This window comes from Platalea leucorodia (assembly GCF_965183815.1).
Source record: "Platalea leucorodia genome assembly, chromosome: 6".
Classification (NCBI taxonomy): Eukaryota; Metazoa; Chordata; class Aves; order Pelecaniformes; family Threskiornithidae; genus Platalea; species Platalea leucorodia.
Genome location: NC_138828.1, coordinates 18,246,036 through 18,268,164, shown reverse-complemented (window position 1 = coordinate 18,268,164; position 22,129 = coordinate 18,246,036). Strand labels below are relative to the sequence as shown.

Sequence of the window (22,129 nt, the reverse complement as noted above, 5' to 3'; positions counted from 1 at the left end):
TACTGCCGGGCTTTTCCTCTGGTTTCAGCTTTGTTTCAACTCAGTCCAACTTCTGAACATTCAGGCACAGAAACTGGTGGAGCTCCTAAGTTAAAGAGTAGTATTAATAGCAAAAGGATTGCTTTTTAGAATCCTGGTGTAGTTTGCTCTGTTTCATTGCAATTGTAGTTTCACGACTGTTTTTAAAGATGGTCTACATCCATACTATTGCTAAGAAGAGGGGGTTACAATGTGCCTTCAGCCCATTTTGGATGGTCCTGGGCCTCTCTTGAGCTGGCTCAGACTTGGTCACCTATGTGATGAGTCAGGGATTTGACTTAGTTGCAAACTGGCCTGGCATTAGGGGTTTTCAGCTGGCTAAGGTCTTGATTCACAGGCACTAGTGCTGTGACACAAGGGGAGGGGCATGAACATTCCTTCTGCAGCAGCACAGAGTTGAATTAGCTTGAACCAATAGTAAAGCTCTGTCTAGAAAAATATTTCCAATGTCTGCTCATCTGAAAGCAGCAGGAAGTGGAATGGCATTTGTTACTGATCTTGCAGAAGTCTGTAAGTGAAGTACAAAGCAGGGGGAAGCACATGCTTAACTGTTGCCTTTCTGCAAGAACGTATTTTCAGAAGAGTTTTGCTATTGCATGGTTATCTCAGAATCCAGAATTTCAAGTTAGAAATGCATTAATTAAAAGCAAGAAGTTAGAGCTTTCAAAATTTAGCCTTGCTTTTTGTTTTAAAATTTCTGATCTGAGCATTTATATAACACATTGAATGTGTCTCTGGGCTGTGTGATGGAAGTGTTAATTTGGAAATACTTTCTCATTGTAGTCCTTTAAAACATATTTCTTTATTAAAACATAATATTTTTCAGTTCTACTTTATTGGCTTTCATCATGGAGTTGTTGAAGAACTCCATTGCTATGCAAGATCAGATGCTTTCCTGTAAGGGCTTCCTTGTGATAGGATATAGCCTAGAAAAGGTAAAGCAAATCTTTCTTGATGTCTTACATTAATGTTGAACTTTTTTGAGAGAAATACTTTTCCTAGACTGTTGTAGGGCTCTTCTTTAAGCAGATCTTCTTTTACAGTCTTCCAAAGCCCATGTTACCCGAGCTGTGCTAGAACTTTGCCTTGCCTTTTCGAAATACCTGAGCAACTTACACAATGGGGTGCCCTTGCTGAAGCAGCTGTGTGATCATGTTCTCCTTAATCCTGCAATATGGATTCATATCCCAGCACAGGTAAAATTACTTATTCTTATAAGGTATATTATGATTTGGGAGTGTTGAGACTAAGCCTGGACTCAAAGAATTACAGGTCCTGGCTCCCCAGCAGAAATCATACAGAAACTGTTTTTAGACTCTGTGTTTCAGCATGTAGCTGTCAAGTTTTGCAGACTCCCAAGGTTTTCAGGGAGTTTGGAAACCTGCAGCGTTCTGCAGAACAGAGTTGGGAGTGATTTCTGGAGTCCCTGACCCAGTCAGTGTTGTAGATTGAGAAGGAATTTTGAATGGGTTATTTGGCAAAAACCCAGCAATTTTTAAGAGAAATTATCCTGGGTGTCAGATTTGAAGTCTTCATTTAAATCGACATATTCTCTGCAGAGTATTTTTGTTTTGGTGAATCTATGTTCTCTGACAGCGAACAGCTTGAATGAAAACTTTCTAGTTGATTCTACTTCTTACCAATTTTTTTGATGCCATCCACAAGGGTTTGTTTGACACTTCAAAAACTGAGACAGCACTAACAACGCTACTGTTGAAGCTGTTGTAAAACATTTATGTTTGCTACAGCTAAGTTAAATTATTAGGTATTAAGTCATTATTTCTCAGAAGAAAAAGGGAAAGAAGATGTGTAAATAATTAAGCCTATAATGAATACTTAAGCCTATAATAAATATGCACCTTTCTATAATACTTCATGTGTGACCCTGTTCTGAACAGAGAGGTTGGACTAGATGATCTCCAGGAGTGCCTTCCAATCTCAGCTATCTGTGATTGCGTGAATACCATGCTTTCAAGCTTCCATGAGTGTGGCCCAGCTTAAAAAACCCACAGCACTCTATAGTTTTAGAAATAAAATGAATTTTTTCATCAGTTTGCAAGGGTTTTAAGAGTTTTGCGACTATTTCTTTAAGACATTTTCGTAGATGAAATTTAAGGATACAGTTGTCTGATGTGTTGCAATTTTGCTGTACTGATTTTTGATCTCGTGATTGGGTGTTGTAGGTTCAGCTGATCCTGTACACTTACCTGTCTACTGAGTTCATTGGCACTGTTAACATATATGGTGCAATCCGGCGGGTTGGGACAGTTCTTTTGGTCATGCATACCCTGAAGCATTATTACTGGGTAGTGAATCCTCAGGATCGCAGTGGTATAACTCCCAAGGGCATAGGTATGTATTCATTTCTACTTTCACAAGCTGATGTTTGTTTTAAAAAAATGTTGTATACAATGTATAGAATAGAACTGTAAATGTTCCAGAAAGAATTTTATTTTCATGCAGTGGGTTCAGTGTCACAGTTTGCAGCGTGCTTTTGTCCATAGGATATTCTTGAAAGCTTTTTTTCAGAAACTAATGGAAACTTTCTTTAGAAGTCATATCCTCTGTCACCAAAGACCTGTGTGAATTAATGATAGATAGAACTGGTCAGAGAAACGGTAGGGTTTTGAAAGTGTAGAGCTGTGCCTGGGAATGCGGTCTCTTCGTGGAGCTTGTTCAAGTACTGGACAGACTTTAAGTGCTTGTAAGATCAATTGATAATAGCAGTATAGCTGAAAACAGGCATACTGAGTCTGTCTGACAGGTGTAGGTATCTGAACTTGTTGGAAAACCACTTAATAAGCGTGCTTAATCCAGACAGCGAACTCATGGCGAAAGAAGTAGTAAGAAATTTAGAACAGGTGTTTAGTACTTGTCATTGACACAGAACATAGAGCAAGAATACTGATCCTAAGAAAAAAGCAACGGGAATAGCTGCTTTACTCAGAAAGCCAGTACTGTAAAAGGAACTGGGAGAAGCGAAATGTGCACCAGCATAACGTAAACACGTGCAGATGCAACTGGCACAGATAAGGGAATGAATGCTTTTTGAAAGTATGGCTTTACAACTCTCCTAATTGTCGTTCTGTGTTTTATGGGGTTGGCACACAGCCTTGGCAGAGGGAGAATAACTTATATCTCTACTCTCTCCTGTAATGAAGAAAGGCCCTGGAATTTCAGAGAGAGAAGCAGGTGATGAAAGAGAGCTAGATGTCCTGGGAGTGAGTGCTCCTTAGATGGGTCCAACTTCCTGCCACCAACTTCTCGAGATGACCAGCCCTTCCTGTTAGAGGCTTGCAAAGTTGTTCTGTAGTATTTTGCATCCTGTAAGGAGCAAAGCATGTGCTCTTTCTCCTTTCTTTGTAGCAAAGACATGGATTTACTTAATTAGTTTCTGAACCTATTTATTGAGCCTGAGGCAAGTGTATGTGTAGGATAGTCTTACTAATACAGTCTAGTGGCTTATTTTGACTAGACTGGTCTGTATTTAAAATAACTATTCTTAAACCAAATACGCCTGTGGGCCTATACTGTATAAAACGAGACTCATATGATCACTTACATTTGCTAGTTGATTTGCTTTTCCCTGATGATTAAGGTCATAAGTACTGTGTACCTATGAGCAAATGTAAAAACTATCCCTAGAAATGTATTTGCAACAGTTCATTTGCTTTCTGTATGAAAGCTTTTACTTGGCTTTGACATTTGGTTGCACCTGTTTTTTTAACCTTGCCTCTCCTGGGAACTACTCAGTGTTTGAGTATTTAAAATGTTTCAGTGAAAGTCTGCTTTACACAGGAATGGCAGAAGCAAGTCCTTTTGACTTTGAGTTAACAAATAAGGTCTTCCGCTTTCGAAGTAATCTTTATATATACCACTGTAAGATTGCTTTTTGTTGTGTATATAGCCAATGTGTAATAATGGCATGTAGTTCTTCCTTTGAGCTTTAGCAGAGAAACTTTAAGAACAATAGTAAACTGCAAAAATTTGAAATCTGGAAATTCTGACATAAAGTTCTCATATCAGTCTTATTCCTTGCATGAAGTTGGTTCATAGACACTGCAAGGAAGTGGTAACATCATGATAAGAGTTTAGAGGGCTTTATAAAACTGTATTTAATAAAAGCCTTAGTAGAACCTTAGTAGAACCTCACTGGTTCGAGCATTTTGCTAATACAGTGATAAAACACATTACTATTTTGTAGTCTGAAGTGGAGGAAAGATAACTTCACTTAGAATTGTGCCCTCTTCACCCAGAAAATGCCTTTTATTTTTCTTTATATGAAAATGCATGCTATGCTAATAACAACTGATAATTTGCATTTCATGTATCTTCTTTTTTTGTAGATGGGCCACGGCCTACTCAAAAAGAGATTTTATCTCTGCGAGCATTCTTGTTGATGTTCATTAAACAGCTAGTGATGAAGGTAGGGTAACTTTAAATTATTGATAGGATACCTAAGTTTCCTTTCTTAAGGAAATGCACTTTAATATAGCATTTTTTATTAAGTGTGTTGAATTTTGTAAACAAATAAGTAAATGGAAATACCATGTAAGATGCGTCTTTTTATTGTGGCTCTTGCCACAGACAGCAGTGCTAAAGATGCATTTTTCTCCCTTTCAAGCTGTTTTTATCAAAAGCGGAGCTGTGAAATCATTAACTAAGAAACGTTTGCTACTGGGGAAATAACTATTTGATTCCATGTTTTGTTTTTGACAAGAAAAATATCACCTGCATCAGAAGAAGTGGTTAAAGACTAAAGAGCAACATTTGACATTATATGCTGTGGGCCAGAGGAGGATAAGAAAGACTCTATCAATAACTTTCACAACTGTTTGTTAGGCATTAGAGGAATACTGAAATTCGGCAGTTCTACTGCCTATAGACTCTTCTTAACCCTTTCCTCTTGTAAGCTCTGATCTCTCTCTTCTTCTCTCCCTTCTGTAGATTGTCTTTTCTGTGTTTGAATCTAGCTCCCTTTTCCCTTCTTCCTCTGCATTGCTGAGGGACCGGAATGCTCTCTGTGCTGCTACCCTTAGCCCCAGCACTATGGAGGAGTAACTGCCAGAAGAGTTCTGCTCTTGACTCTTGTATTCTTTCTTTAAATTGGATGTTCTGCAATTGAAGTATCAGGGACAATTTAGCTATCAAACTCAAAGACTTTCATTAAGTGTTAGCTTCATTTTTTTTTTTTTTTTTTTAAATTTCTGTCAGAGATTTATAACTTGGACAGTTTTGCGTAGAGTTTCACTAGGACAGTAAAAACCACGTCCATCATAAAAGGTTAATTCTTCTGCAGATTTTCTATTTGTACACAGTGGTGCAAAATCTTTTCAGGAAATGAGATACTTGCTTTAAAAAATAAAAGCTATAGAAATGAAGAAGTCTGCTTTTCCCTTCCCTCACCCTGTTCTTAGAAACTGTTGGGTTTTATTTTATTTTCCCTAAAAAGACCTCAAGGCATATTCCTGACATAGACGCCATAAATGATTTATATTTCTGCAGAGTTGATAACAACTGAAGATAGGATTCTGTAGTGGAAAATAAGAAGCAAACTCAGCTACAGGCATGACTAACAGGCTTATAATTAAACATCCAGGTCTACTTTTGAATGCTCTTTGCCACCTTAATTTAATTTTTCTATTAATAGGAATCTCTCAGTTCAAATGATCTGTATCAATTAACATGTGTTACTCTAACAATTTCATGTACTATATTACTATCTAGCTTATTTTTATGCCTGTGTTGGAGTTGTCTTAATGCACTTTTATAACCTTCAGTGGGTATTTTTTTGGGTGGGGAAAAAGCTACCTTCCATCTATGAAGCTATTACAGTACCAAGTGAAATCAAATTTGTCTTGTGGGACTTGCTCTGTATATAACCGTGGCTTGTAATAATGCTCTTTTGGGAACAGTACTTTTGTACTTGAAAGATGATAGTTAAAACGTGATTGTTTTTAAAGGACTACGGAATAAAAGAAGACGAATTGCAGGCTATCCTCAATTATCTGCTCACTATACATGAGGTAATTTTTAATTTGGGGGGTTTGCGGGACAGGAAGAGAGGTACTACTTCTGCTGTTTGTGACCACCAAATATCTGAATATTTTCAAATGTTACCTTCTTTATGCCACAAGATGGCTCTGTAGGGGAAGTAGCAAACATCGTCCAACTCTTTAGTGTAGTGTGCTGAATTGCCAATATTCTTGCAGTGATTTAAGCACTATGTTCAATGTTAGATTGAAGTTCATTAAGCCAGTAAGTCAAAATGGTTTCTTATGTTGTTCTGCAAACCGATTTACCAAGCAGAAAAACAGATGGTGAGGCTGACTTAAAAAAAAAAAAAAAAAAAAAAAGACAAACCCTTTTTTTTATGCTGCCTAAGTAGTATTTTTTGTTTTGTTTTTCTCTCCTTTTTATTTTGCTTCTTAAATAAAGCAATAAAATTGAAAACATGCATTAAAAAATAAAGATGTATGTTAATGGCATCTAAGAGAAGCATATAAACTTAATTGGGAGAAAATGTTGGTTACCACTGATACATCTGCATCTTCATATTTTAGCACCAGGAAAAGGCACTTTATGCCAGATGCAACATCAAAGACAAGGGAAATGGGGACATAAATCTAACTGATCTCATCTCTATAAGGGTGCTTGAAATGGGTGAAATAAGGAATTAATTGAACTTCACTTCAAGCAGTATGGATTTTTTTTCTTTTTTTGTTTACACCTATATTTTCCTTTTATTCTCTGTGCTGGTTACTACTACTTGGTAGTACCATGGTCAAGCAATTTAAGTTGTTCTACTTTATATGGAGATGTAAAAAATAAGTCTCTTGGTAACATGTAAGAGTAAACCAAAATAGCAGAAGCTTTATATAACCTTCAGATGAGGAGGTGGTATTTTAACTATTTTAGCAGTTTGTATGGTCAAATCTAAAAGATTCATGAATACTGAATCCCACAGAATTAGGTATCTAGTTGTAAATTCAGGAAACATCAACAAAAAAAGTAAAATTCAGCCTTCTCATAGAGCTCATTCATCAGTGATAGTGTCTGTAATGTAAGCTGGTGATATCATCAGGTGAACAGAGTAGTTCAGGGAGTGTAAAACTGGTTTTCTAATAGAGAAAGAATCAGACTATTTGTTCAAAAGTGTTTGGTTGTTTTTTTTTTTTTTTCCTTTTTTAAATAAGCGCTCACTTTAATACCACAAAGAATGGGAAAAAAAAGACAGTTGCATTTTGCTACTTCATGGGTTATTTTTAGTTATAATTAGCTTGGAACAAATTAATAAACTGTAGTTCAGAGTGCTTTAGACTAATAGTATGGAAAACGTTACTGAGCAGCTTGAATTACCCATTTTAAATGTTGTCTGTGGCAGGTGGTGGTATGTTTTTTTTGTTTTTTGTTTTTTTCCCTGGGGCAGACATTTGTTAGTAGAGATTTTGCATTAAACACCACCCTGTGCCCCAGAAAATGTGCAGCAGTTTATTTCTAGCTCCTGTGCAGTAAAAGGGGGGGAAACATACATGCAAACAGATGAGCATGTGTGTGGAAGGAAATAGCATAGTCCAATAGTCCGTTCCCTGTTAAAGGCTTACATCCCAGACACAGATGTATCACTTTTCACTCTAAAAAATAAAGTGGGTTTTTTTGGTAATATTTACTCCTGCACTTGCCTTCCAGATCTATAGCTCTTTTGATCCTGGCCTAATTGTTTTGGTCCTTGGTTTACTATTACTTTCCAGTTCATTTTGCAATGTTTTGTAGTGGTTCTTTTAACCAAAGCAATGTTCTAGTCTACATGCATTTTCAATTCAAATTTGTAACTTTTATTCAACAGGATGACAATCTAATGGATGTCTTGCAGTTGCTTGTTGCTCTAATGTCAGAGCATCCCAGTTCTATGATCCCTGCTTTTGATCAGAGGAATGGATTACAGTAAGTTTGAATTTTGTAAGTGGGCAAAAGGAAATAGTATTTTGACCATGCTGTTGCTTGTTAGAATTCCCATGAAATTTGAAAGGTCCTCCTCAGCGTACGTGATGCAGTCTTAGACTCCTCATATTGGGAGATTTTTGTGTCCAGGTGTTCTTTTGACAAGAGGTGATGTTGGATTTATTATCAATGAGGTCTTTTTTTTTTAATGTTTCCAAGCTGTCAGTCATGCTTAAACAGGTAGTGATCAATTTCAGTTAGTCTATACATTGATGTTAAGTCTTCATCTACTAGCGCTTAGTCTTTAGCCTCCTGTTCTTACACGTTTTAGAACTGAAAGTGAGCTGACAAAAATTGGTTCAGATTTCTTCTGATCTTTGGTAGCTTTCTTTCCTTTTTAACATGTAAAGCATGATGGGACTTTTGCAGAAGAAACCTTTTATTTGTTTAAATTTAGCACTTTGTGGTATGGATTGCCTTTTTTGCAACAAACAGAAAAATATTGCTTAACTCTATTGTGAGAGAAAAGTAGGGAAAGTAGCAAATTCCACTAACAGTAAAAGGACAAGAGAAGATCTGCTAGAAACAGACTAAGTTATGACTCTGATTTTGTGTTGTGGCTCTCAGAGGGTGGTTGCGTTATTGAACTTTCCTAATTTAAAATGAACCTGCCTGGACATAGTGGGGAAAAAATTGGAACAGGCAAACGAATGTAAGAACTATTCCTAGAAGGGTATGTGGAGTAGTAATTCTCTTGCTGTGTAAAGGCAGAGTCTCATTTCATACATTTTGTTGCACCTATTGGTTAACCCCTATTTATACATATATTTTTTTCAGTCGCCCTTTCTCAAGAGACAACATCCAGGCACGTTCATAATTGTTTTCTTCCCTTTTAGTGCTAGGCTGATTTTTTTTTTTTTTTCTTCCCATTTTCTTCAGCTTTGACTTCATTTGTATGGTAATGTGTTATGCTATGGGAAACTAATAAAAACTCTATATAATAAAGTATTTGAATGTCATGTTGGGTCTCCAATGCAATATGTTTGTTTTTATTTAACAACCGACAGTAGACATTTTCTTTTTTATTAACTAGTATATGGGCAAGTCAGCATGAATAGTGAGTCCACAGTGAGAAATCACTTTGTTTTCCTGTCTCATTTGTTACACTCCTTGCTCCTGTATTGTCTCCAGTCACTTAGTGGGTTGTTTGTATGCTTATTGATACATCTACTTTTCTGCAATTAAAACACGATACTCTTAAAATTTAAAAATAATTTTGCAAAACTTTATTCGGAGTTTTTTAATAATTAAAATTTTAAAACTAACCAATCTACTGAAGGAATAATAAGCGTAAGGAAATATTTTTTCCTATGCGATTAGGTAACCCTCATCCTGTTCTGTTAAGACAAGCAGGGAAATGGATTATATTGCTTGAATGAACGTTGTATCATGGGCTTGCTTGTTTGTTTGATTCTATAGTTGCTGTGGCTGCAGCTTTCTCCATGATAAGTTATTTGTTGTAGATAACTGTTTTTTAATCACCCCTAGGTTTTCACTTAAATTCTATTATAAAACTAGATATTTTTTTTTTGTCTTAGTTTAGGTGTCCTGGGTAATATTTTTAGGTATGTAAAGGTGAAGGAATATTTAATTAGTGATGAGTGCTCAGTTATATATAGATAAGGCCTAAAAACTTGAATAAGTCCTTTGAACTCTGTACAATTGTCTGATCTAAAATGCGATATTGTAACATGGGATGTTTTTGGAAAGACTCAAGAATCATTGAAACTAGATATTTTTTTTTTTTTTTCCTTCCTCCTAATAAAGTGATACAAATTTCCTCAAAAATTTACTCAGAAAATATTCACAGTAAAGGCTGAGTACTGTGCCTTCTGTGCGAATATAATTGCATGGAGCCTTAGGAAATTAATCTTTTCTTTTTTTCAGAGAGAGCTTAGTAGTCTGTGTACGTATAAGCTAAATCATATTTCGCAAATTCAAAGATCTGTCCAATACAGTGAATGACAGCCCAACTGAAATCAGATAGTGACATGGTCATAAGCACTTTACTGTCTAAAAAGTAAGCAAGGAATGAAATTAGATGTAACCGATAAATACCTTTAGATGCCTTATGTTTTTATTGGAGATTTACAAGGATCAAAAACTTGCATTTGTCATTCTTCACATTGACAGAAGGCCAATAATAGAATTTTTCACTGTGTAAATAAACAATTTAATAAAAGAATAAGCTTTAATGTACTGCAAATAAATATTTGAGAAGTTAAGACTAAATACTAGTCCAATTTCTTTTTATTCGGGGGAAGGCATAGATGCAGGTGATGAGATCTGTGCAGTATTACGGATTGACTTGGTAATGACAAATATATGTAAGGTTACTGGACAATTCCTGCTGTAAGACTGTACTTCCAATTGTTTATTAATTTACCAGACTTTCATCAGTTATGTTGACACTTTCCTTGCTGTGTCTGTTACACTCTCATTTTCTTGCTTGGGAAAACTTCAGCTAGAACTGTTCAGCCTAGTTAAGTCTAGTACGTTGCTACAGACACACCCCTCGCTCCCTTCAGCTTTCTTCTTAAACCTTCCTAGTGGAGAATCATAAGTGGGTGTAGAGCATAATCGTAAGGAGGTGAAGAGCAGAAACCAATGTAGGTGAAATGAGAAGAATGCCTCCTGACTTGGTGTCTTCCTCTGTCCCTCCTGAGGGAGCAACAGCGCACACAGATGTCAAATACTAGTGCTAGTGATAAATCCCCCTCCGTACATGGCTATACCTATCTAGCCACTTTTATAGTAAAACAATTGCTTGCTTGGTTTTCTGGATAAAATGTCAGATTAAGACGGGCCTCAATATACGCATTGCAGCAACTTTTCACAGCATGTTTTATGAGTTGATATTTGGGAGATATTTAAATTTGATTAAAAATCTCTAAATGTAATTCTAAAATGTGAAATCACAAACTATTGTGCCATTAACAGAAATGTCATGCTGTTTTTTGTAGTCTTATAAACAGTCCTTCTTTTAAATTAGGCTCAGATACAAATTTATTTGCAGTCTACTGCTGTTAATTTGTCATTCCAAAAATTGCTGTGTGTTTCAACTATTTTAGGAAGCCTTGTGTTTTCTTCACTTAGGGTTGTCTACAAGCTTTTAGCATCACAAAGTGAAGGCATCAGGGTGCAAGCTCTAAAAGTGATGGGATATTTCTTAAAGCATCTCGCTCCAAAGTAAGTACTGGTTTAGGTCTTAAAACACCACCCCCCCAAAAGAAGGAAAGAAAGGTAGGCTGTGACATGTACATACTGTATATTATTTTGTGTATGTATTATTTGGTGTGTGTATATACACACGTTTGTACATAAAGTAAAAAAAGCTCTATTGGAAGTTAATCACTAAATATGCTTCACTGAGTAGGAGCTACTATTCTTCAAGTACCCTTCAATTTGTCATTAATACATTTCTGATGTGGTGGAATGACTTGTTATTGGCAACTAGTGTCCAGGCATTATTACTTCCTTATCAAGTTCATTTAATACCTACTTGCAGTATGGTTGCCTGCTTTTTAAAGTGGTCTTTTTCCAGAATTCCACTGAAATCGGTAGCAAGAATTAGTCTGGTGAGATTGAACCCTGTCTGTCTTACTGAGAACTAGATTCAATATGTCTCAAGTTGACTACAACAGTAGATAACTATTGAGATCGCTGTCCATGGTTGTATTTTTGAGTGAAATGAGGACAAAGATGTCCTTTCCTTGTGTTTGTCAAGAAATCCCTAAGGGTGTGTTTCAGCTTTTTGCACACATGGGTGAGTGGACTGCATTTATGGAAGAAAGTTAGCTGTCTTCTGTCTGTCTTCAGGGAATGACTTGTCCTTTCAGAATTTGAATCCTTGCCCTTTTCCTTAACCAAAAGTGAAAGACCTAAGGAACAAAAAAGGAAAAGATGTTTCCAGTGATTTCATATTTCTTAAGGCACACTTTTTAAACTTTTTCTTTTCCCCTAAAGCAAGTTGGATACATACGTTTATTTTATCTTTCTGTACTGTTTTAGGAGAAAAGCTGAAGTCATGCTTGGATATGGATTGTTCTCTTTGTTGGCTGAAAGGCTGATGCTTCAGACAAGCTTAATCACCATGACCACATACAATGTCCTATTTGAGGTAGTAATATACTGTAGTTAGGATCCAATCTTCCTAATTACTTGTAAGACATTGTTAGAAAATTGCTTACATATTTGTGCTGATATGTTCCAGATGACATTAAACCTTAGGGTGATGCAGCTGAGTGCTGCTTTTTTTTTTTACAAAGCTTGCTACTTGAGATTTCCCCCCACCCCCCTTAACTTGGTTATGCTCATTATGAACAATTCTAGATAATGAGTAACCTGAATGTCTCAAGCAGACACCCATATATATGTGGAATTTCATTATAGCGATGATCTTGCCTTATGATGATTGTTATGGTTAGATTCAGATTTCTCTTCCAGTTTATTTAAAATCAGTGTGTGCTTAAGAGAAAACAGCAAAAAAATTAGGGTAAAATTTTAGGAACAGGATGAAATAAATTATCAAGAAAGAGAACAAGTGGGTTTTTTGGATAACTTTTAGAACCATGGTGAAATAATGATGGTGCTGTATGAAGGATGTGTCCAGCTATGTTTCAGTAAGCTGTCTTTATGAACATTGATATGGCATCTTCTTCTTTCTTGCTAGATTCTGACTGAACAGATTTGCACTCAAGTGATACATAAACAACATCCTGACCCAGATTCAACAGTGAAGATACAAAATCCTCGTAAGAATGATATACGTTTCTAAGTGCTACCATAAGAAAAGTCTGCCCTAAAAAAAAAAAAAAAAAAAAAAACCACATGAGAAAGCTTGTTAATTACATCCACCAGTCTTAATTCTGATCTCAGTTTTCAGTTTTACATAGTCTTTCATACAAAAGAAAAGCTAATGTGCATTTAGCTGGAGTTATTTAGGAAGTATGTCTATAGCTTTTTGAGAGACATTTTATGTGTCTAAATGTGTATGTAGTTCATAACTCACCCTTTTTGGCTGTGCAGTCATGTTATGAAATGGATTTTCAAGACTTGGATGCACAGGATACTTTGATTTAATACATATTAAGGTTCCAGCAAAATTCTGATTGCATTATTTAGTGATGTCAGACTAAATTACCTGAAATATGGAAACAGCCTTCATCTTAAATTACATTCAGTACGACAACGCTAGATGGCAAGTAGGAGAAATGTATCTGCTCACTGTTTTGGTTAGCTTACTTTATGGGAAAAATCTTGATATGAAACTTTAGATGTCTTTTGAACTAAGAGAAAATACTGATCGCTTTTCCTGAATTATGTGCATTACTAATGTGCTCTGCATATAATACAATGGACTTATGATAGCTTTGGGAGTTCATTTTTTCTGGAGATATAATAGATTTTTTTCACTTTCATAGCTGCTTTGTCATTAAATGCAGGTCATAGTTGTGGGTTTGCTTCATGTGGAAAGTGGGGGAAGAGAAAGGAAAGCAAAGCAGATACAGAGGAAAGAAGTCTGGTTGCAGTATGCCGTTTGCCTTCTGGTAAACCTGTATGAAGCAAGAGATGTGAGGAGATCTCTGTTACTCTCTCAAGATTTTTGAAATTGGCAGTCGCTGCTGTGGTTAATACAAATATATTTGTAGTGTGAGGTATGAGTCTGGAATTATCTAGGTCTAGTAGGAAGAGTGACTTCTAGAGTACCTTCTTAAGATCAGTGCTAATATTATCAAAGAAGGAATTTCTCTTTTTAAAGAAATTGTACAAGGTGAACTGAAACTATCACAGTGACCGTGTTCGAATTGCACCGTAATTTATTTACAAAGTTAACTTTTCTAAAGTAACAAGAACAGTGACGGCCCCACTGCTTCAAGAAGTGGAAAGTACCCAGAATTTTGACCATCCCCTAAAAATACGGAAAACATTATGCTCGCAAGAGATTAAATTTTATATCAGGAAGGTTTTGTCCCCTTTCTCAAACTTTTTTTTTATAACAGAAATAGTTAAGTGTAATCAGAAGTTATTCACATTCTTCGAAAATTCAGTGTTATTAAGGTAGAGCAAAATCTATGCATTTTTCTCATATATTGATTTTATAATGGATGCGTTGTTTTATGTGAACTTCCTTAGAAAAAGGTTCTGACAGATTCTCATAGCTTGTCATTTGTCATGCAGTAACATTTGTGTTGCTTAAACCTGATAATTTAAAAAAATTTCAGAATAATTTAACTTGGATTCCATTTTCTTCAGCTGTCTAGGCCTGCAAATCCCCCTGATGGTGACCAGGTTTGAAAAGTCTTGGATGAAGGGATTTGTATTAGTTAAACCTTCTACTCAAATAGAGCTGTGCTTTTTCTCAGCATAAAACTTTTTTACATAGTGTCACTTTTCTTGTACAAACAATATTGGAAGATGTCCTGTATTTTATGCTGTGCTTAGTACTAATATTTTGTTGCTCATGAACTGTTTTACAGAGATTTTGAAGGTTATTGCAACCCTGCTACGTAATTCTCCACAGTGTCCAGAAACTCTGGAGGTTCGGCGAGCCTTTCTCTCAGATATGATTAAACTTTTTAATAACAGCAGAGAGAATAGGAGGTAAGGTAGCTTCCTATATGCACATGTATATGAAGTAAGCAACAAGGTTTCCTAGTAAATTAGACTCATTAAACAGATACAGCTGCATTGCTGTTCAGCAAATTCTATACTCTAGTACTGTCTTCGATATGTAAAATTAGAGAAGCTTGGACATAGCAATTGTCTTAAACATGTTGAATTCCTGACTTAGCTGATGTATATTTCTAAGATATATTTTGAAATTTGATTAAATAGCATGTGTGTATTTTGCAGGAGTTTGTTGCAGTGCTCTGTCTGGCAGGAGTGGATGCTTTCCCTTTGCTGTTTTAATCCGAAGACTTCTGAGGAACAGAAGATAACTGAGATGGTGTATACCATATTTCGAATTTTGCTCTACCATGCAATCAAATATGAGTGGGGTGGCTGGCGTGTTTGGGTGGATACACTGTCGATCACACATTCAAAGGTGAGTGTCTGAAGTAGTTGGGAAATTTTGTTACGCTGTGTAATTAGATTTAGAGCCTTAAAGTGCTGTATCACACAGTGAGATAGTCTTGAACTGAAGGTCAATAGTTAAATAAAAGCCCAGTGTTTATATCTGTTACTGGGCATAACTTTCAAATATTTGACAATTAAGTATTAATTTTGTTGTTTGAACACAAATCCTTTTTAGTTGTTGCTCAAATTGTGATAGTATTAGTTTATACTGAAAATGGCACATATTTTCAAAAATGAGATAATCAAATTTCAGGAGCATTTCTGAAAAAGTTTAGTGCTGGTTTTGGTTTTTAATAATGGCATGAACACAAGGTGGCGCACCATATCTATTCATAAACGAAAATACCTTTCAGTAACATCAAAAGACTGTAAAACAAACCAGTAAAAAGCAAAGAAATCAAAGTTAAGACAGATGCTTCAGCTGTTAAGCTGTCATGGAATACAGGATGAGAACGCAAATCCTTGCAGTATGAAGGAGACTATTGCCCTTCATTATTCTTCTGTCTGATTTTTTTGTTGTTGTTACGAACAGAATTATATCATAAAAGTTACTAGTGGATCTTCGAACAAGGCACAGTAGTATAAAAGATAACTGCCTGGCCTTATTCTGAACAAAACAGTGAGGCCAGTGTGGGCCTTGTAATTATTCTGGCTAATCAGAAACATTTACCCAAGGTGAATTAAATTATAAATTGTGTATTTCTAAGTGTGTGCAACTTAACCATATGAAAAGGACATCTGTGAATCCTAAAGATCACTTTATGATTCTAAGGAATTGTTAGCATTTCTGAGGTCCTTGATTTTGTATGAGTTTTTCTTAAAAAAAGTCAGTGTCTGCAGACAGTAAGAATACTGTTATTTTGCAGCTCTGTTTGTTTATCGCATCCATAGCTCGATGGTGGATTATTGGGCTATGGGGAGACAAATGTAGAAGTCTATATAATTGTGTGAAATAATATCATTAAATAGTCACTTAGCTAAATGGAATCCAGGTGCAAAGAATCCAGGGCCAAATTTTAACCCTTACAGACATCACATTTTAGTCGTTGAAATATCCTTAATATTCTTTTGTGTCGGCTCTGTAGTCTTCAAAAAAACATGTTTCCTCTCTTTCCCCCAAGATGCAGAGGCTATGGGTGGAGTAGATTGTACAATAGCAAGCTGTAGCCACAGTAAAGATCCCTAATGTGCTTTTATAGAAACTGGCATAATTTAAAGCATTTCTGTGATCGCTGGGAATTGCTGGGGAACTGTCCCTAGGGAAAGATGGAGAGGTGAGTGAAGGAAGGCCACCTTTCTACCTCTGTTATACAGAGCTTTGGTGTATTGAATTTAAAAGGTACCTAGCACATTATCTTATAAGCTGTAGTTCTATTCTTAGACTCTTTTTGTAAGATAATGTAATGTCGGAAATCTCATTTAGACAGCTTCTATGTCAAAATGATTATATGGATTTTTGGTCATTATCTACAGTGACTTAATGTGGCTAATCAATGGTCTAGAGTCCAGAGAGGAAAACCCAAGATTTTACTGTGATGCCACAGCCAAATGTTAAGAAAAAAACCTGGTTTTAGAAAATACCAAAAAAATTGAGGTACAGATAATGTTACTTCCCCCTCCCCCCAAGGCTGTATGTTTTTGTGTAATACCATAGTAAATGAGAAAATGACGTGCTTCGCTCTGCGTGTTTCTCATTTTTGGTTCCTGGCGTGCTGGCATAGTGAGGTATCCTTGGCTGCAGAAGTAACTTCCTGTATCAGTTTTCCCCAGTCTAACTTTGTTGGCTTTCTGGTCGATTTGTAAGGACTGTTTGTTCTTCCAGCCTACTTCAGAGGAAGTTGAACAATGGCGAGGTTAGAAGTGTGTGAGTGTGGGCAGAGCTGGCAGCAGAGTGGTGGTGTAATTTTGAAGGAATCATAAAGGAGTTCAGTTTGTTTGGACATTGGTGCTAATATTATCCAGTTCCAGAAGCCTGAACAAAAATGATTAAACAACAAAAGCGCCCAGAAACTAACTTAACAATAGTGATATGAATGACAATGCAATAACCAAGGATTTTAAAATTGGATTTTTTTCACCTTTATTATGCATTTGCCATTTGAACATAGTACATGCAATTTATGCAACTAGCAATATCAAGCTAGATGATGTTTCATAACTATCTTTTAATTACATAAGCATAAATTAGGATAAATCACAAAAAAAGTTCTTTGTGGTAAACCCTTACTAATCATTTGAAAATGTCCTTATAAACTGATATTAATATCTAACGATGATGAATTTTTAATCCCTCTAATTTTACTTATTTTGAAGGTTCTTGTATCCTGTTATACCAATACCGAGAGTCATACAGATTCACACATAACATAGTGAAGACATAATTCAGTGGGCAAATTGTTCAATGCTAAGTGCATCTCAGATATTTTTGATTTCTAGCAGGCTTTCAAAGTAATGTGGGAATTATGGGAACAAAAATATTTCCTTAACATTGCTAAGAGAATAACCAATTTGTGTTTTTATTATTTCGTCTCTAATTGTATTGGGTTACTGCTTATTTTTCCTTTTTACAACCCTTTGCGTCATTCTTGCCCCTAATTTATAACACCATTCTATGATAAAGAACTAGTATATAAAGGACTAGTGTTACAGAATTGGATAGGTTTTGCAGAGCTACACATCAAGATACATGCAGCTGCTATAAAAAGCCAAAGAAACTCAATTGCAATTTTATTGTCCAGTTTGATAGATTTCCTGCCACCTTTGTAGCAGGGAAGCTGTTTGTCACTGTAACCCTCTCCTCCAACAGCTGCACAACGTTTTATAAGCAACAGCGGCTTTTCTAGCATAATTGCACTACGCTGGTTTCTTGCACTCAAGATTTAGAAGGTGTGTGTACCCTCTTTAAAGCCAAATTTCTTAGTATTACTCATGTATTTTGCTCATTTCCATATTATATTTTTTGATGTTTTGCTAATATTAGCACAGCATATACAAAGGTGTTTAATCTGTGGCTTCTAGTTCAATAAAAATGTTAATGAAAAAATTAAATCACAACTCCAGTTTGTTCTGAGGGGCCAGTGCTGAATTTATGAAAGCAACTAAGAACAACTGGTTTTTAAACATTGTAACCATGCTAGCTAGGCCTTAGATTTTATCTGTCTAGCCATGTTACTTTGTAAAAAGGACCAATGATTTGGGGGTTAATAATAGGAAACAAGTAAAGAATGGTGGACAACTTGCCTTTTTGACCTTCCAGCTTCCCCAAATTTTAAACGAATGTAATGATTTACACAGTATAATATCGTCCTAAATTATCTGAATGTTTTAAACTACTGGGAAGAACTAACGTTTGCTTATTTCGGGCCCTTAAATAGATTTTCCTACTTAAAAGTTGCTTCGTGTTACCATGTGATTCAGTTAAAGAGAAGAAATTTGGGTAAATTCGGATTTTTTTTTTTTTTTAGTAACTCAAGAAATTTTCATTGAGTAAAACTCAGAAATGTTAATATGTATAAGCTACAGTTTTATTGCTGTATAAGTAGAAATTGCTGTATGATTCGAAAAATTTTGTTCACTGATCTGAATATGAAGAAGTATAGTCTTAAAACTTTAGTACTGTGACTTTAACATACAGTGTATTTCTAAATAATTGTTAGTTTTCAGTCTAAGGAAGTACAGTTGTAATAAATATTGGTGAGTGTTAAGTAAATTTGTATGTTCTTTGGTGCCCTGCTCATTTAATACAGGAGGTAAAAAAAAAAAAAAAAGGTGTGCACAGCATTTCCATGTGTTACGTTTGCGTGATTTTCATCACTGTCAGATGAGGGAAAACTGGCAAAACCAGCAAGGATTAGGTGGTGGAGGACTTAATATATGATGGCAATTTAAAAACTAATTTGCAGAGAAGTGAACATGGCTCAGTAGTTTTAGAAAGTAACAGGCCATCGGGATCTCTTGAGTCCAAATCCCATTGGCATTCATGAGTTATTGAGGACGCTTTTGTCTCCATTTTTTCTCCCCATCTTGAAGAAAGTAGGGTCTCCCACAGTGGTATGTGCAGGCATTTTGGCTCTAGGGCATTTTGAAGGCTTCAAATGTTCTTCAGTCCTCTGGAAAGTGTGTCCGCATTGCCCTGAGGGGAAGCAGAGGTAGCTAGCCAAGAGGGTCATTGCACTACTGCAGGTTTTTGGTTTTCAATTGTGCGATGCCCAATGTATCAATGAAGCAAAGCTGGGGGAGATGCAAATTAAGTAGCACACTTGCAATACTTAAATATGGGGTTCATTTTTATGGTATAAATAGTTATTTATAAGAAGTTATTGCTTATTCTAGATATAAAGGATTCTCGGGGGGTCACCTGACTTAGGGAGAGCAGAAGGAAGGCGGGGACTAGAATGTGCAGCCTCCTTTAAAGCTGTGTACCCTCCAAGATGTGTGGCTATGATGCAATCCTTCACCTGTTCTAGGTGTTTCCTTGTTACAGCTTCTTTTGTAGTAGGTGTGTGGGAAGGCTTTTCCTAATCAATGCTCTGAGGAGAAGAAAGCGTGTTCCTTATTCAGCAGGCAGAATAGTCGAGAGGAGGGATCTGTACCACTGACGGGCTCTTATGCACGCAGCATGTGTGGTTTAATGGGGAGTTCCTCCATCTCATTATTCACTCAGGTTGAGTGAGTGGAATGTCATGAATAAAGCTGCAGGATGCTAAAATTTGACTAATTCAAGCTGAAAGAAGAGTGTGAAATAGGGGATAGGAATAGAGTGAGCAAGTTAAACCGATAATTTATGAAGCAGAAAAGAACAGGATCAGCTGGGTAGAGGAAGCTGCACAGAAGCCTTAACAGAAGAGTGTAATAGAGATTTGCTACTGGTTGAGAAGTGCCAGAGGTCTCAAAAAGAAGAAATGGGGAAACATTTGCAGTGGAAAGAACTGATGCATAAAGAGGCAAACAGCTATGAGAGAGTCTTCCTAAGCAGAGGTGAGCTGAAGAGACAACGGATTGTCATCTGTATAACTTGGTATAAAAGTAATTGGAAGATGGGACCTGTGTCTGCAGCCTCAAGAATTGTTAGTGGCCTCCTTTGCTGTTACTGCAGGGTTTGAGGCAAACCTCCTCCATACTTGCTGCTACCTGTGTTCAGGTTGTGGCTGGGTTGTGTCTGTGGGGACTGAATTGGGCCTCTGGGCCATGAGTTGAAATGATGGATGTGGAGTCTCTGCTACAGGGCTGCCAAGAACACACGGAGACATTGCAAAAGGACGGCCAAAGAGAGAAGCGCACAAGACACATAGCTGGGTATTATGACAATGCCGAGTGGTAAACACTGAATTTGGTTACAACATATTTTTGTTAATAACTAAATATCAAGTGTGCACAAGGCAGAATTTGACAGTTTACTGAACTGTAGGAATGGTGGCAGGGATTGGGAAATATATACCTTGAGAGGTTAATGTGCTCATGTCTTGCAATTTAAACAAATTAAAAGCAATAGTTGCATTAGTGAAAATGAACAAATACATGTTTGGTATGCTGTTTCAATTAATTTTTGTATGCTGATGTAACAGTAAGCTATACCTTGACTTGATTTGAAAATAAAACGCTTACAATGTACATAAAATTATCTCTCAGATAAGCAAAGACTTTTATGTATTATATTGACTAGTATTTGCTTTCTTATCCTAGAAATTATTTGCATGCATATTTTTTGCTCAAGCCGAGGAGAAAAAAGGCAGAAGTATTGCTACTTAGATGAAAATGCAGGGTGCAGGAACATGAAAATGTCTTGATACAGTGTTGTTGTTTCCCCCCCCCCCCCCCCCCTTATGTGTCAATGAATGCTTTTTTGGTGAAGCTTAGACTCCTCCTAGAAACATCTCATATGTAGTGTCCTGTGTAATATATGTTAATTTGCTTTTCTTAACTTTCTTCTGTGTATTTCTTCCTCAGTAAGAACCCAGAGATTCCTCAGGTCAATGGGTTGCAGACTGTAAGTCAGTGTATGGTACACACAGTACCTTTGTATCTTTCACTTCACTGAATTGAAAATTAGGTTTGATATCTTCAGATATTGGTGCCTCCTGTCCAAATAAACCTGTTTTTGTTTGGAGATCAGTTTCCACTTTTGAACAGTTAGTGTTGCTAGAGGAGAAGCGGAAAAAATGTCAATAAATTCCTTGTTAAGATTTAAAAAGTTGTAACGCTTTCTGGAATTATGAAGAGTTTATTGATGGTGTCAGCAGCACAGGAGCTAGTTTGCACTGAGCAGACTCTATAAGGAAACAGCAGCACTATATAATTGTCTGACCTGTCTGGCAGACATTCCCTTCCTCTCTCCACTCTACAAAATTGCCCACCTGATAATGAAAAAAAGGACAAAATCTTAACGTATAGTTAAAATATTTTCCCTATGTTCTTTAGTGCAAATGTCAATCATCTTAACCTTTTTCATTGCTGTATGCTAATTTTTCTCCTTGGCAATTAGTAAATGTTGGATGTCAAATTAAGTTAAAATTAATGGCAGAGGCAAATGTTGCAGTTATTAGCTCACAAGTGTCTTTAACTAGTAGTGCGTAGAGATGCATTCCAAGCATTGCAAACAGCTATGGATTAACCATCAAATGATGGTGAAGATTAATGATTGGCCTTTTAGCTCACTAATTTAGAACAATTTCTAGTAATTAATTTTGTATTATCAGCTTTGCAGTTGCAAATGCCTTAAGGAAAATAAAAAATGAGTTAAGTACATTTGAGGTTCTTCAAGCTAACAGTTGTCTTGTAAATTGTTGCATGCTTGCAGATCCTAATGTTTAATCTTTAATACCTTTATATACTATCTGTCTACTTGTATTTAGTAATCATAATTTTTACTTCATTTTGCATTTTCGTTGATACTGCTTTTGTTAACCTTAGGTGTTTTCTTTTTAGGGTGTATTGTTTGGCTTTGTCAACTTGTGTGCTTCATAAATGCCATGTCATGCAACAGAAGTGTGGAGGAAGAATTGTCCAGTGC

General features: G+C 36.2%; 1 protein-coding gene across 1 annotated transcript in view; it reads left to right on the top strand.

The window, feature by feature from the left end:
• The window catches only part of LRBA (LPS responsive beige-like anchor protein), a 416,862-nt gene that overhangs the window by 54,104 nt on the left and 340,629 nt on the right, over nt 1-22,129 (top strand). The window contains exons 11-21 of the mRNA XM_082315661.1: nt 866-974; nt 1,083-1,235; nt 2,223-2,391; nt 4,386-4,465; nt 6,003-6,065; nt 7,886-7,983; nt 11,137-11,229; nt 12,052-12,160; nt 12,713-12,794; nt 14,520-14,643; nt 14,896-15,088. Of these exons, the coding sequence (XP_082171787.1) occupies nt 866-974; nt 1,083-1,235; nt 2,223-2,391; nt 4,386-4,465; nt 6,003-6,065; nt 7,886-7,983; nt 11,137-11,229; nt 12,052-12,160; nt 12,713-12,794; nt 14,520-14,643; nt 14,896-15,088 (1,273 nt within the window). The remainder of the gene's footprint in view (nt 1-865; nt 975-1,082; nt 1,236-2,222; nt 2,392-4,385; nt 4,466-6,002; nt 6,066-7,885; nt 7,984-11,136; nt 11,230-12,051; nt 12,161-12,712; nt 12,795-14,519; nt 14,644-14,895; nt 15,089-22,129) is intronic.